This window comes from Podarcis melisellensis (assembly GCF_964234715.1).
Source record: "Podarcis melisellensis genome assembly, chromosome: 2".
In the NCBI taxonomy this organism is placed as follows: domain Eukaryota; kingdom Metazoa; phylum Chordata; class Lepidosauria; order Squamata; family Lacertidae; genus Podarcis; species Podarcis melisellensis.
In genome coordinates, this window is record NC_138529.1 from 114182499 (window position 1) to 114197693 (window position 15195).

Here is a 15195-nt window from a genome sequence, read left to right on the forward strand (position 1 = left end):
GGATCCAGAAAAGGAGCAGACGGGGAAAGGTTAAGCAGAATCCCACCCACCCGCTGCGCCACCCTTAGGTGTGCTCAGCCTTCGCCTGCTTCATGACTCCACCTTGTATGAGAAGGCAGGATGGAGCTCCAGGAAACAGGAAGTGGTCCTTCAACCAGCCAGGACATCTCACCATCACAGACAGATCCAGTCTCCTGCTGTGGAGTCAAGAGTGGCACAGGGATGGCAGAGAGGGGAGGGGAAGGGGCCAGGGACAAAAGGAATGGCAGGGCTTCAGATGCTCCCTTGGACCCCTCCCCTGACACCAAGGGGAGCTCCTCTTCTGGGGCTGAAAGCATTGGCGTGGTTTGATTTTATCAGTATTACAAGGAAGCATAGAAGGAAAGGTAAAGAACACCTATATGGTTTATTAAAGTATCTGTGATTTTTCCCCTGTGTGAGTTCGTTGATGTCTTCTAAGTCTCCCAATTGCACTGAAGCTCTTTCCACATTCAATACATTTAAATGGTTTCTCCCCTGTGTGAGTTTGTTGGTGTATTCTAAGTGATCCACTATCACTGAAGCTCTTTCCACATTCAATACATCTAAATGGTTTTTCCCCTGTGTGAGTTCGTTGGTGTATTCTAAGTGCTCCGCTTATGCTAAAACTCTTTCCACAGTCAATGCATTGAAACGGTTTCTCCCCTGTGTGAGTTCGCTGATGTATTCTAAGTTTCCCATTGGTACTGAAGCTCTTTTCACATTCCATACATTGAAACGGTTTCTCCCCTGTGTGAGTTCGTTGGTGTATTCTAAGTTTCCACCTTGTACTGAAGCTCTTTCCACATTCAATACATCTAAATGGTTTTTCCCCTGTGTGAGCTCGTTGGTGTACTCTAAGTGTTTGACTTTCATTGAAGCTCTTTTCACATTCAATACATTGGAACAGTTTCTCCCCTGTGTGAGTTCGCTGATGTATTCTAAGTATCCCAGTTGTATTGAAGCTCTTTCCAGATTCAATACATCTAAATGGTTTCTCCCCTGTGTGAGTTCTTTGGTGTATTCTAAGGTTTCCACTTTGACTGAAGCTCTTTCCACATTCAATACATTTAAATTGTTTCTCGCCCGTGTGACTTCGTTGATGTTTTCTAAGTGTTCCACTTTCACTGAAGCTCTTTCCACATTCAATACATTTAAATGGTTTCTCCCCTGTGTGAGTTTGTTGGTGTATTCTAAGTGTTCCACTTCGACTGAAGCTCTTTCCACAATCCACACATTTAAATGGTTTCTCCCCTGTGTGAGTTCGTTGGTGTACTCTAAGTGTTTGACTTTCATTGAAGCTCTTTTCACATTCAATGCATTTAAATGGTTTCTCCCCTGTGTGAGTTCGTTGGTGTATTCTAAGTTTCCCAGTTGTACTGAAGCTCTTTTCACATTCAATACATTTAAATGGTTTCTTCCCTGTGTGAGTTCGTTGGTGTATTCGAAGTTTTCCACTTTCACTGAAGCTCTTTCCACATTCAAATAGTTTCTCTCCTTTGTGAGTTTGTTGTTGTATCCTCAATTTCTTTGTTTCCCCCCATAAATTCACATGTGGCTCCATAGAATTCTGACTTTCATCTTCCTCACTTGTTTGGGAGTCTGGGAGGAAAGAGAATCCTGTTAGACTTTCATGAAAAACAAAAAGGGAACTGAACACCTGTCAATCCCAATCTGTACCTTCTCTCATTTTAACACCTTCATTCTCCACTATCCTCTCTATGTTCCAAATTTTACGAAAGCTGATGACATAGTGGCAAGAGCAACTCTATTCAAACTAAATAAAGCACCATCATTTTATAATACAAATCTATGGTGGAATTGGCTTATTAGACACATCTATTTTTTTCTTTCTGAAGTGAAGAAATGATCTCAGGCTCAAGTAACAGTGTCTCCATTGTGAAATAAATAAAACTTAAGTGCTACATGTAACTGTAAAAATATTGCAATATATTGGAACCTAAGAAGAGCCTGCTGGATCAGGCAAAGGCCCACCTAGTCCAGCATCCTCTTCTCACAGAGGCCAACAAGATGCCTGTGGGAAACTGGCAAGCAGGATTGGAGCACAAGAGTCTTCTCTGCCTTCATGTGCTTTCCAGATACTAGTATCAAGAAGCATTATTGCCTAGACCACGAGGGCAGAGCAGAGACATCAGTCTTATCCTTTTCTTCATGCTATCCATGTTGCTGGCCGTCACTGTCTCCTGTAGGATAGATTCCATAGATGAACTACGCTTCTGTTTATTCATCTTTTGCAGCCCTTAAAGGCAGATAAATGGGGGACTTCCGGGTTAGCGCCATCGACAATGGCGGCGTTCCTCTGACTGAGAGGAACCCGCTATGTGGAATTCGGGTCATGCCGCCATCGCGAAGGCGGAGACCCTTTAGAAATCCCAGGTGGAGGAAGCCTGGGAACGTGGGATTCGGCTGACACCAGGAGCACCCCCCCTACCTGCAGGCAAATCCCTTTTTGGGGGTTCCGAAGTGACGTGAGGTGAGCGGCACGGTGTTTTGAATCGGCCGCTATTTTTACAGAGTGAAGCCGTGTGAAGCCGTTGCCGGAGAGCGCTGACTTTTTCTTGTGGACAATTGGATTTCAAACAACAACCCGTGAGTATAACGGAAATTGGACTTTTAAAGTATTTTTAAATTGGCACCGATCGGGGAAGGTCTAAACAGGAAGTCCACCTCCCCTTTCTGTAAATAAACTAAAGCAAAGAATTTGTTAACTAAGGTCATGGAGAGTCTTACGTAAAGGATTTAAATTCCACTGATTGAAACTACTATCAATATTTCTTTTGGAAGCAGGGAAGCCTGCAGGAGAAGGTTAAAATTCGGGAATTGTTGTCGGCCAATTGGTGCCAAAGAAAGATAGAACATTCTTTATGTACGCAACAACCGCAGCAAGAATACTCATGGCAAAATATTGGAAGACACAAGATTTGCCCACTCTGGAAGAATGGCAGATGCAAGTGATAGACTACATGGAGATGGCAGAAATGACTGGCAGAATCCGAGACCTGGGAGAAGAGTCGATGGAAGAGGACTGGAAGAAGTTTAAAGACTACTTGCAGAAACATTGTAAAATGTTTGAATGTTAAAATAATGTTGGATTTAAAGAGAATATGGAATCAGTGATATAGTTAAAAGGAGTATGCAAAAATTCTTAAAATGAAAAGGGGGGAAAGACCAGAGTAATATTATGTCAAACTTAAACAAAATGGCACAAGGGTTTAAATTATAAATAATAGGTAAAAATTGATTTAGAAAAGAGAAGAAAAATTGGAGACATAATAGGTTGAAATTTACAATTATAAATGAGGTCTGAAAGAGGGTTAGAATTTGCTGAACTTGATTGTGTAAAGGGGAAGTTTTTGGAGATGGAAGCCTGGCTTGGTTTGGAAAATGAAAGATGGAGAGATCACCCTATGTGGAGATCAAATGTCTTTTGGGATACAAATCTGAGCCAGGTAGAGGCTGGAGGTTTTGGGGCCTTTGGATTTGAAAGGAGTGTGAAACAAGATTTGGAATATCCTATAGGCCCTATTTTTAACTATGGAAGTCTGGCAGGAAGGAATATGATTACCGTTGGGTTGGAGCTTGCCCGAGATCTGGTTTTTAATACCAAAGACTACCAAAAAGACCGGCAGAGGGGACACGAAAGAGACTTAAGAGCCTCGGACTTAAGATCTCCGGGTTGATGGTTTTCCGAGATTGATGGAACTATTGCTAGGGGCCGAAACCGGGGAGGGGAGCTGGTGAAAGAAAATTGGGAATTTAAAGTGTACAGTGGTGCCCTGCAAGACGAATGCCTCGCAAGATGAAAAACCCGCTAGACGAAAGGGTTTTCCATTTTTCGAGGCGCTTCGCAAGACGAATTTCCCTATGGGCTTGCTTCGCAAGAAGAAAGCCCATAGGGAAATCTCCAAGAACCTCTTTTAAATGCTGGCGGTGGGGAGCAAAGCCTTCCCCCCCCCTCCGGCCTTCAGAAGAGGTCCAGGAAGGCCGGCGGGGGCCGAAAGGCTTTGCTCCTCACCGCCAGCATTTTAAAAGCGGTCCGGGATAGCAGGAAGTGCTTCCTGCTATCCCGGACGGCTTTTGAAGGCAGGCGGGGGGGGAGCAAAGACTTTCGCCCCCCGCCGGCCTTCAGAAGAGGTCCTGGACCTCTTCTGAAGGCAGGCGGGGGGCGAAAGTCTTTGCTCCCCCCCCCACCTGCCTTCCCGGGGGCTTTAAAAGCAGCGCTGCCGCCCACCAGCATTTTTTAAAACCCCGGGACAGCGGAGGACTTCTCCGCTGTCCGGGGCGATCTTAAATTGCTGGTGGGCGGCAGCGTTGCCGCCCGCCAGCATTTTAAAAAACCCCGGGACAGCAGAGAAGTCCTCTGCTGTCCCGGGGTTTTTTAAAATGCTGGGGGTGGGAAGAAAAGCCCTCCCCCCCCCCAGCCTTCAGAAGAGGTCGGGGGACAGACTGTCCCCGTACCTGGTCTGAAGGCGGTTTCCATAGGAACGCATTAATTGATTTTCAATGCATTCCTATGGGAAACCGTGCTTCGCAAGACGAAAAACTCGCAAGACGAAAAAACTTGCGGAACGGATTAATTTCGTCTTGCGTGGCACCACTGTATATATTATCTGTTAGGGGCTCAGGAGCAGAAGCACAGGGAAGAGAGGGAATGGAGAGCGAAGGGGAAGAATCTGAGGGCAGCGTAGGAGATGACAGTGGCCCGAGAGATTCCATGAGCCTCTCCAGCGAATCGGAAGATTCACAGAAGGGGGCGCCGGTGGCCAGGGCAAGGGAGGTCCCAAGGGGGACACTCCAGAAGCAAGGGGCCAGCGGGGACTCCCAGAGCAGCAGTTGGAGATCAGGACCAGCTTCCCCACCAGAGCATAGTGGGGGGGAAGAGTCCCAGGTATCGGGGCTAGCGTCTCCCCCAGCAGGGAGAGAAGATGAGTCAGGGCTGACCACGCCTCCATCGGAGAGTCAGGCAACGGAGGGGAGGTCAGGTCCAGCTAGCATCCCGGAAGAGGGAAGCAGTGACAAAAGCAGTGTAACGGTTAGGAGGAAGGTCACTGGCTTGGCGCGAGAGCCAAGTTCAAATGTACAGGCGCGCGGGACAGCAGGGAACGAGGATTGGGAACCGGGTCCTAAAGCCCGCCGGAGGCAGGGGGAGGAGTCAGGGGACTCAGCGTCAGAAGAGTCCAGAAAGGGGAATGCCCCAGCGGACAGGAGGACCCAGAGGAGGAGAGAGCAGAGGAAGAGGTGGAGCAGGGCTAGAGTCTTAAACTGGTGTCAGGGGGGAGGAGATTCAGACGGAACTTCGGCGGTCTAGGGTTTAAGACGTAGAGCTGCGCGCTACGGCTTTGAAATGGAAACTGAACTTCAATAAAGACTTTTGTATATAACAACGACCTGGCGTTGGTCCTCTGTGAGCTGGGACCTTGGGCGGTTTTTTTTTTTCTTTTAATGAGAGATGGGGAAATCGTGGAATGGAATATTTTTTTTGACCCTAGGGGAAACGTCTAAAGAATAAGTTCAGATATATAAGTTTTAATGAGAAATAAGATTAAATAAAGTAAAAGTGGATGGTTAATTGGTGAAAGAAAGAATGGAAAATTACAGTATATTAAGGTCAGATATAAGGATAAAAATAAGATGAAGAATTTGCTGAAATATCTATATGAATTAGAATACAAAGAGGAGATCAAGGAGATGAGTTAAGAAAGGGAGTTATATTAAGGTTTAACTTGTTCTTTTGATTTTTTTTGGATTGTATCTTTTTTCTTTTTTAGCTGCTTTTGCTATTTTTCTTTTTTTTCCTTGGATATGTTTTGTTTTTGTATACTGTGTTTTGTATACTGTGTTCTTTTTTGTAACCTTTTAAAATTTGAATAAATATTATTGAAAAAAAAATTAAAGGCTGATAAATGTATTATGGCCTAAGCTTTTCTGGGCTGCAGTCTGACAAAATGGACTCTTGACCAGGAAAGCTGGTGCCACTATAAACCTCTGAGTCTCTTTGTTGTCTTTGTGTACTTATTTTGAAATTTGCACCAAGGTTGTACCACAGTATCTCCATGGAAGCTTAGGGACGGACAAAATTACAGGGTGTCAGCTCCGAGAATCTCAAGCCTCTCGTGCCTCCGCTGACAGAGCCTGAGAGCGCAAGAGATGGGATTCAGTTGGAATGTGAAGCAGGGGAGGAGCAGCCAAGCTGCAGCAGGAGGAAAGAACAAAGAGCAGGAAGAGGGGGTGCCGGCGGGGGGGGGCACAGACCGTTATCTCCATTTTTAGCTCTGACACAGAGCCCCCAAAAGAGCCTGTCCAAAAAATCGTAGGCTCGAGAGAATCTGCGAGAAGAGGGGAAAAGAAAGCGAAAGTGGGGGCTTCTTTGCTGGAGGGTTCGGCAACTGCAAGCTGGGATGAACAGGCCGAAGACTGAGCTCCACAGTGATTTGTGAGTTTGAGATAATTACTACTGGAGTTGTCTCACGTCTGTGCGGGAGAACCAAGCCATTACACAGGGATGCTAAAATTATTATCCCACTCACTCACTCACTCACTCACTCACACAAACAACCCCAGTCTGTAAGATTGGCAAGTTTACACAGTTATCTTGGACTTTATATGCCCAATCCTAAGTGCAGAGCCTCCAGCCACAGGAATTGTATATCATGATAACGGGTCCTTTGTCCCTTAAGCCCACCAAACTGGGAAGGTGCATGCATTTATTGTGTTTTGATGCTGGTGGAATGTATCATTCTTGTCAGTATATGGAAACATCACCGCTACAGACAGCCAGATTGCTGACACCACATGATGCGCTTTTCTGTGGGAAAGAATTTCCCAGGACGTTCACAGGCTTGATAAGTGTTTGTGAAGAGTGTAACTTTAAACCTTCCATTTGCGCATGTTCAGGAAGTTTGTCAGACTTGCTGGAAGAACTGAACTGAAAGGACGTGTTTTTCTCTAGTGCTGTAATGTCAGAAATAAACATCATGTAAATATATTTCTGACTTATTTTCGTTCCCCTGCGGAAGCAGGAGGGAGGGGTTGTGCATTTTACCCATGCTTGGGAAAATGTCGCCTATCAAAATCTCCTTGGTCTGTCTGGATATCAGCCAGAGGAGGTTACCGGTAAGCAAGCTCTGAGGACAGTGAGAGGGGCCAGCCTCTATGGAGGGGGCTTGCAAACCAACAATTCTGACCCTGTCTATAAAAAATAAGAGTAATAGAAACAATTTAAATACATTAATTATAAATAATTATGCAAAGCATTTCATTCCCCTTCACCCATTTTTCAGGATTGGTGTGCAACATCATTACCATCAATTATTCCTGCCGTTGAAATAACATTTAAGATTTAAAAGCCTGGAGGAAGAAAATCTGCCCCCACTACTTTATGAAAGGGATTTAAGAAAGAAAGAGCTGCTTTGGAGAAGGCCTCACCCCTTCCTTCTTCCTGTCAGGAACTTCCTTCCATTTGTCTCCTCTCCATCTTTTCCTCTTTCTCCCTCCACAATCCATCTATCCCTGTCCCCATCTCCTCTCCCCTGGAACTCACCAGATTTCTCCAAGGGTCCTGGGAGGGAATGCTCAGAGGTTGTGGGGAGGGATGCGGGAGACAGCCTGACCAGGTCAACTGTCCATCTTCCTCCTTCCATCCTGGCCAGGCTTGCAGGTTCAGTCTCAGCCAGGTTTGCAGGTTCAGCTTCCTGAGGAGCGCAGAAGCCAGAGCAAGTTGCAGCTTCCTGGGAGGGAGGGAAGAAGAAGAAGCCAAGGGAGTCTGAGAGGCCCTGCAGGGATTCTCCTGCCCAAGACATTCTGCTGCCCCTGGAGAAGCCCCAACAGGGCATCCCCTTCCCAAGAGCCCCCACCCATTTTCAAACACCTTTGGCAATTCCTTTCACCTGCCTTTCCCACCTCCCTTCCTAAGGCTGTCATGGTAAGTACATTAGTGGCCTGAGAGTAGATTCCTGGGAACTTAAGAGTTAATCTGCAAAGGACTGCTTTGAATACATGGGTTGCCCTTGCATGGAGAAGAAAGAATATTCACCACCTTTGGCAATTCCTTTCACCTGCCTTTCCCACCTCCCTTCCTAAGGCTGGCATGGTATGCACATTAGAAGCTTGAGATTAGGTCCCATAGACCAGTGTTTCCCAACCTTTTTTGGGCAAAGGCACACTTGTTTCATGAAAAAAATCTTGAGGCACACCACCATTAGAAAATGTTTAAAAAATTAACTGTGTGCCTATATTGACTATATATAAAGTAACTCTCTTTAATAGGCATCAAATAAACACAAAGAAAGTATTTTATAATTACTTTATTATGAAATAGGACGTACCTACTTTTTTGGGGGGGAAATAAAGGAAAAATTTTTTTCCTTTACTTCCCCCCCCCCCCCAAAACCAGGTCGGGGAACAGTGGGATGGCGGTGCTGCGCCTCCCCGCTGTCCCCCGAGCTTGTGGGGCTGGCCCATGTCTGCCTGGCGCGAGGGGCGCTCTGCTTCAGGGCGCCCCGCGCGTCGGGCGGCAGGCTACAGTCCGCAGCATGGGGAACCCTCTGTTTCAGGGCGCCCCACGCGCCCCCGGGTGCGCAAGGCTTGCCAACACGAGCGCGGAGCACGGGGCGTCCTCCGAAGGGCGCCCCGTGCTCCGCGCTGCCAGCTGCCGCCCGCAAGCCTTGCGCTCCTGGGGGGAGATCCCCCGGGTGCGCAAGGCTTGCCGACACCAGCGCAGAGCATGGGGCGTCCTCCGAAGGGCGCCCCGTGCTCCGTGCTGCCGGCTTCCGCCCGCAAGCCTTGCGCTCTCGGGGGGAGATCCCCCGGGTGCGCAAGGCTTGCCGACACCAGCGCGGAGCACGGGGCGTCCTCTGAAGGGCGCCCCGTGCTCCGCGCTGCCAGCTGCCGCCCGCAAGCCTTGCGCTCTCGGGGGGAGATCCCCCGGGTGCGCAAGGCTTGCCGACACCAGCGCGGAGCACGGGGCGTCCTCCGAAGGGCGCCCCGTGCTCCGCGCTGCCAGCTGCCGCCCGCAAGCCTTGCGCTCTCGGGGGGAGATCCCCCGGGTGCGCAAGGCTTGCCGACACCAGTGCGGAGCACGGGGCGTCCTCCGAAGGGCGCCCCGTGCTCCGCGCTGCCAGCTGCTGCCCGCAAGCCTTGCGCTCCTGGGGGGAGATCCCCCGGGTGCGCAAGGCTGGCCAACACCAGCGCGGAACACGGGGCGGCCTCCGAAGGGCGCCCCGTGCTCCCGGCTGCCGCCCGCAAGCCTTGCGCTCCCGCCGCCCGACTCGCCCGCCTCCCTCCCACGGCACACCAGGCAACGTCTCGCGGCACACTGGTGTGCCGCGGAACACCGGTTGGGAAACACTGCCATAGACCAACCAAAGTTTGAAGTTAGCTTAATATCCTGGCTTGTTCTAAAGTTGGCAGCTGTAGTTTCCTGGTTTGGGCAAAATGGGAAGTTTCTTAGCTATGGCTTATAAGAGACATAAGAGACTGCCTGGTTTCATCACAGTTCCCCATCAGGGCCGGTCCAATCATGAGGTAAGCTGGGACAATTAGGTCAGGAGGCAGATGCAGGGAGTTACAGGACCAGCATGTTCCCAGCTCCCCTGTTTGTTAGCCTTGCTGTCAGTGCAGGACCACAGCTGGTAAATTTGTGAAGCTACCCATGCAGAGTCCTTTTCTTTTCCCCTTTCTCACTAAAGGTTGGGTGGGGGTCCTTCCTGCAGTGATGCATTCTGGTTGTGGGGGTCAGGAGACTGTGGTGGCAGCTAGAACCTGGCCATTATAATAAATATGGCAAGATAGGCCAGTGTTATTCTATTTGCACTACACATGGCAGTGCTGAGGCTGCAAGACGTGCCAAGATTTTTACCACAACAGAAATGGAGGCAATTTAGACGAGGAAAACAGGGGTTGGTGCAGGGGAAACTCTTCCGACGTAGCTCCTGCTCTGATATAATTGCCAACCTCCCATGTATAGTAAAATTTGCTCTAACAAGCGTTTTTAAAGTGGATGAGAGAGAAAATGCAGAGAGGAGGAATATTCACCACCATAGCTAAACAGAACCTCCGTGTCTAGAGGCACTGGACCTGTGACCATGAGATGCTGGAGACCCAGGTGAGAGGAGGGCACGTACCTTTCCCGGAAGCCCCTCGGTGTCTTGCAGCTGCAGCAGGAAGTCCTCAGCGAGGGCCGCCGCCTGGGCGCAGGTCTCTGGCCTGCCTCCCTTGACCCAGCTCTGCATTTCCGCAGGCAGGATGGTCAGGAACTGCTCCAGGACCAGCAGCCCCACCATCTCTTCCTTGGTGCGCCTCTCTGGCTTCAGCCACCGGGAGCAAAGTTCCTGGAGCCGAAGCCAGGCCTCTCGGGGCCCCTCGGCCTCCTGGTAGCAGAACCGCCGGAAGCTCTGCCGCTCCATCTCCGACCTCATGTTGGCGTCTTCTTCCTCCTCGTCCAGGATCTCCTCCTTCACTTTCACAGAGGAAATCTGCTCCCCTCCTTCCTCGTGTGCCTCCCCACTCCGGTCTGGCAGGGTCTGGTCTGTCCCCCCTGCTCTCCCACTGGGCCACCGACTGGCATCCGCAGCTCCCCTGAAGGAGGCCGGGAGGACACCATCTCCGGAGAGGGGAGGACTGGGAGCCTGTGGGGTTTCCCACCCTGAACGAGGGGGGTGCATCGTCTTCAGGAAATCCTGCCACTGGGCTTCCCAGTGCTGCTGCTGCTGCGGCTGCTCCTCCTCTGCCTCCTGCTTAATTTGACCTACATCCTCCTGAGGCAGAAGATCTCTGATGGTCCCAAGTTGGTCCGCAGCAGATTCTTTTCATTTGGACTCCAGTCTTTTCCTCTTTGGTCCCTGTTCCTCCATTTTCACATCACTCTGCTGCACAAGGCAAAACACCAGGGAAGGTTAAAACACAAAAACCAACTTCAAAAACCCATTGACTGTTTTTATTTTTATTATTATTATTGGAAACATGCTTTTGGACAATTCATCTTTTAAAGAAAATATATCATGATGACCATCCCCTCTATTGCCAGTCCTCACATCACTAAAACCAACTTCAAAAACCCACTGACTGTCCTTCCCTCTCGCCTGCTTCTGCCTCCCTGCGGGGGATGAAAGGGCGATGAGTGGGTTCCGGGGGCGGCAGCACAGGCACAAGCTCACGCTCTCCCACCGGTGGAGAGAGAAGGCGAGGCAGGGGGGAAAGTGCAGCAGGGAGGTGTCCCTCTCACTCTGCAGCCCCCTGACACCCTTTGCTGGCCACTACTCCTGCCCCTTCCTCTGCCAGTGCCATTGATGAACCTATCGCCCTCCTTTGTGAATTGGTCAGATCGCCTTCTAAAGCTCTCTTTGCCACCACCATCACCGCATCTTGTGGCAATGATGTCCATCCGATTCATTTAGCAAGGAAATGGCTTCTTTTGCCTTCCCCAAATCAAGGTACACTGTGTCTACTCATGGAGGTTCTGTTGATCTGTCAAGGCTAATAAAATAGCTGATAGATTTATTCCCTGGAGAACGCATCTGACCTTTCCCCAAGCTATCAAAGCTGGCCTCTTGTGTCTGTGTGTAAATAAGTGAGAGAGTCTTAAGGTTTTATTCATGTTCAGATTATTACTCATTTCATTTCTATACTGCTTCATATTTTTAAAGGGAAAAAAATCTCAAAGCAATTAAAGGGAAATCTCATTGCAGTTTGTGTCCATAGGATCTTGAGAACATTAACTCTGTAAATCCAGGAGTTCTCTCCACCTGATAGTCTCAGATTTTATTGTTCTTTCCTATAGAGCAGGAGGAACGAAACATTTATGGGCTTAAAGCTGCATTGATTCTGGAGGCCACATTCCAGTGAGCTTTGTGGCCAATGTATGCACATGCATGCGCACACAGAAAAGAGAAGCAGACCATAAAGTCACATGCACACACGCCAGAGGTGCTGCACACACTCACCAGACATGCTATCTAGCATACATACAAGTCTTGCAAACACAATCAGCATGCTTAGACCTTCCAACCCCAGTGCTGGGATGGAGGAGAAATAAGGGCACAAGAAGACCCTGCTGAATTAGCAATGAGTTCATCGTCTATCGCGAAGCAGCAGCTGCCTTGGACCCCTCATTCTGCCCCTTGAGCTCAGGACTGAAGGGAGCAGCTCCCCAGGGTCTCCGGGAGGGTCCGTGCCAGCCTGAGCCAGAGATGTTTGCCCCTGTGCCCTCCTGCAGATGCCCTGCCCCTCCGCTGCGCCCCTTCCCCTTCCTGCCCGGTTGGGGGGGGGGCGCCCTGCAGCCTCTGACTCCACTCGGGGCCTGATCCTGCCAGTCCCACGTGCTCTCCTCCTCCTCCTCCTCCCGCCTCCTGCACCTCGGACTCCTCGCTCCGTCCCTGCAGCGGAATCCGGCTCCTCTCCGGGGAAACTCGCCAGGCCACGGGCCGCTGCTCCTCCGCTCTCCTCGGCGGGGACAGGAAAGTGCAGCCGCTCTCGAGTCCCCCTGGCTGGCCCCTTTTACTGCCTCTCTGGGCATCGGAGCTCGCTGGCTGTGGGTTGGGCCCTGGGAGGCTGCGAGGCTGGATGCGCCCCCTTGCGCTGTCCCTCAAAATTTATTGTATCATTGGAATCTACCTGGCATCTTATATGCTATCCAGAATGTTGCACAAATAAGTCTCCTTGTGATCCGATGTGCAGCCACTGGTTTCCTCATCAGCAAATATTTCCAGAAAGCTGGGACGATGCCAGCTGTCAATTTTCAGATTTGAAAATAAGGGATCAGCAGCCTCACCTGTCCCGGGGACAGTCTACGGGATATCTAACGATCCGGGATAGCAGCGGGAAATGGCACTGGAGTAAGGGAATTTCCTGCAAAAAAAGGGAAGGTTGACAGCTATGCCTGCAGCCCGTATGGATAGCTGGAGGAGGCAGTCCAGTTCCCAGCTCTGCTGGTTGTGATCATGCAATCACTTAGCTCCAGCAACCGACCTTTCCAAACCCTCCAACATTTCTCTGAAGAAAATAGGGACATCCCATTCCATAAATATAATTTTACTATTTATACACCGCACATCTTATTACATTGCCCCAGCCACTCTGGGCAGTTTCCAACATATATAAAAAACATAATAAAACATTAAACATTAAAAAATGTTCCTATAGAGGATTGCCTTCAGAGGGCCAGGGGTTGGATAACTCCATTCCCTCCAACATTTCTTCAATGAAAACAGGGACACCCTAAGGAAAAGCGGGATATTCTGGGATCAAATCAGAAACCAGGACGGCTTCTCTAATTCTAAACAGTGGCACTTGGAGGGTTCCTCTTTCCCTGATTTTTCAGTTGCAGATAGGTAGCCGTGTTGGTCTGCCATAGTCAAAACAAAAAATTCCTTCCAGTAGCACCTTAAAGACCAACTAAGTTAGTTCTTGTTATGAGCTTTTGTGTGCATGCACACTTCTTCAGATACACCTGCTTTTTCATTCGCTGCCTCTGGTCTCCTGCATCCATTTAGCAGAGGAGGGGAGCGTTTTTGGCTTTCATACTTCTCCACTCCCCACCCCACCCCCAATATAACCAAAAACACCAGGAGACACACACACACCATTTTGGAGTGAGGACCAAAAAAATAAAATCCTTTTATTATTTTATTACTTATTTTTGCAGTTCAATCTACCGTATATATAAATTTTATTGTTTATAGCCAATGGCCACTACAATACAATATGAGCACAAATCACGCAGCTGCAAAACAAAAGACATTGTATGCACCAGACCAGGATAAATCTATAGCGTCCAAAATTTATTTTCACATTTGTTTCAATGGGAATTATATAGGGCAGCAGAGTCCAGGTGGTGGGGTCCAGATTACAGCTTCCATCATCCTTGACTGTCTGCCCTGCTGGCTGAAGCTGATGGGAACTGGACACCAACATCTGGGGACACCTCAATGGCTATGCTCTGATATACAGAATCTACAAAAGATTAAGGCACTGATCCAGAAGACAATGAACTGTGAATAGCAAGTGTAGCTAGGAGGAGAATGCATTGGCAGCAGGGTTTGGAAGCTGTTCCCTGACACAAATCCCCTTATTTCCTCCTCTGGAGATCTGAGGTCTACAAAGCAATGGGTTGTTTTATTCAGAATAAGCTCACTGACATCAATGGAGCTATCATCATAATCATCTCCTCTATGGGTGCCGCTAAGTGCCCTCTGTCTTTGAGCTTTTTGCTCTCCTAGTTTTAAGGCTCGCTGGTTTCTCTAAGTCTGGGGAAAGTGCTAAGGATGATGGTTCAATTTCCATAAATGAGAATGTTTTAAGATGGAGTTTCCTTTGACAGTAGCCCTCATGTGTGTTAGTCACATGAGGGAGGCATTCCATTCTGTTGAGACTGTTATTCCAGTAACTGTTGTTTTTAACTGCTTTTCTGTTCTTTTCTCTCTCTGTGCATGAGGGAGAAGTGCTGCTGAGAGAGATGTCTCAGGATACTACTGTGTGTCAGTGTGATCTGTCTGAAGTGAAACAGTGGAAGATCACTGAATGCTGATAAAAATTACTGCTCAAAAGTTCAAAAACAGAATTACTGCTGAGGTGAAAGTAAAAACCTTTTGTAAGAAACTGTAAGACAATTCAAGTGAGAACATGCCCGTGTTTCAATAAGCATGAGATTGTAAATATATTTTTCTCAGTTATATGCTTATGAAAGTAAGGTTCTTTTGAATACCAAGAGTCTGGACATAAAAAGGAACTATCACCTAGAACAGCTATTTTGCTTCTTAGCTATAAGCTACTCTGTTACTTTGGATATCATCAAAATTCACACACAGACAGACTATAATGTTGCATACAATATAAGGTTGGGGAGTTGAGAAGTGGGGGTGGGGGGGACGGGGAAGTAAACTTTCATTATTTTACAGAGTGCATATCCAACGTTTTTGTGTCGGTGACACATGCATAGGTTCTCCTTCTATTCATTCATTTTCATTGGCAGTGAGAAAGATCGGGCCCCCAGGGCATACTTGGTTGCCTTCAGTTGACTGCAGTGAAGGGAGAACCAATTGGAGGAACAGATTGTTGCAGTTCTTGGAAAGGGATGGAAAAGAGCACGGCTACATCGCGGTTTGGTCTTTCAAGTACTTGTTGTTAAATACAGTGGTACCTCTGGTTACGTACTTAATTTGT

General features: G+C 48.5%; 1 protein-coding gene across 2 annotated transcripts in view; it reads right to left on the reverse strand.

Annotated features, from left to right (window-relative positions):
* The window catches only part of LOC309364400 (uncharacterized protein), a 121535-nt gene that overhangs the window by 71976 nt on the left and 34364 nt on the right, over positions 1 to 15195 (reverse strand). Inside the window, exons 1-2 of one of the 2 annotated variants that reach the window (XM_081901605.1) lie at positions 12390 to 12478; positions 10161 to 10904 (exon numbers count right to left, since the gene is read on the reverse strand). In XM_081901605.1, the coding sequence (XP_081757731.1) occupies positions 10161 to 10700 (540 nt within the window). In that variant the 5' untranslated portion in view covers positions 10701 to 10904; positions 12390 to 12478. Of the gene's footprint in view, positions 1 to 10160; positions 10905 to 12389; positions 12479 to 15195 lie in introns of those variants that run through there. The other variant, XM_081901606.1, reaches the window with a different exon arrangement.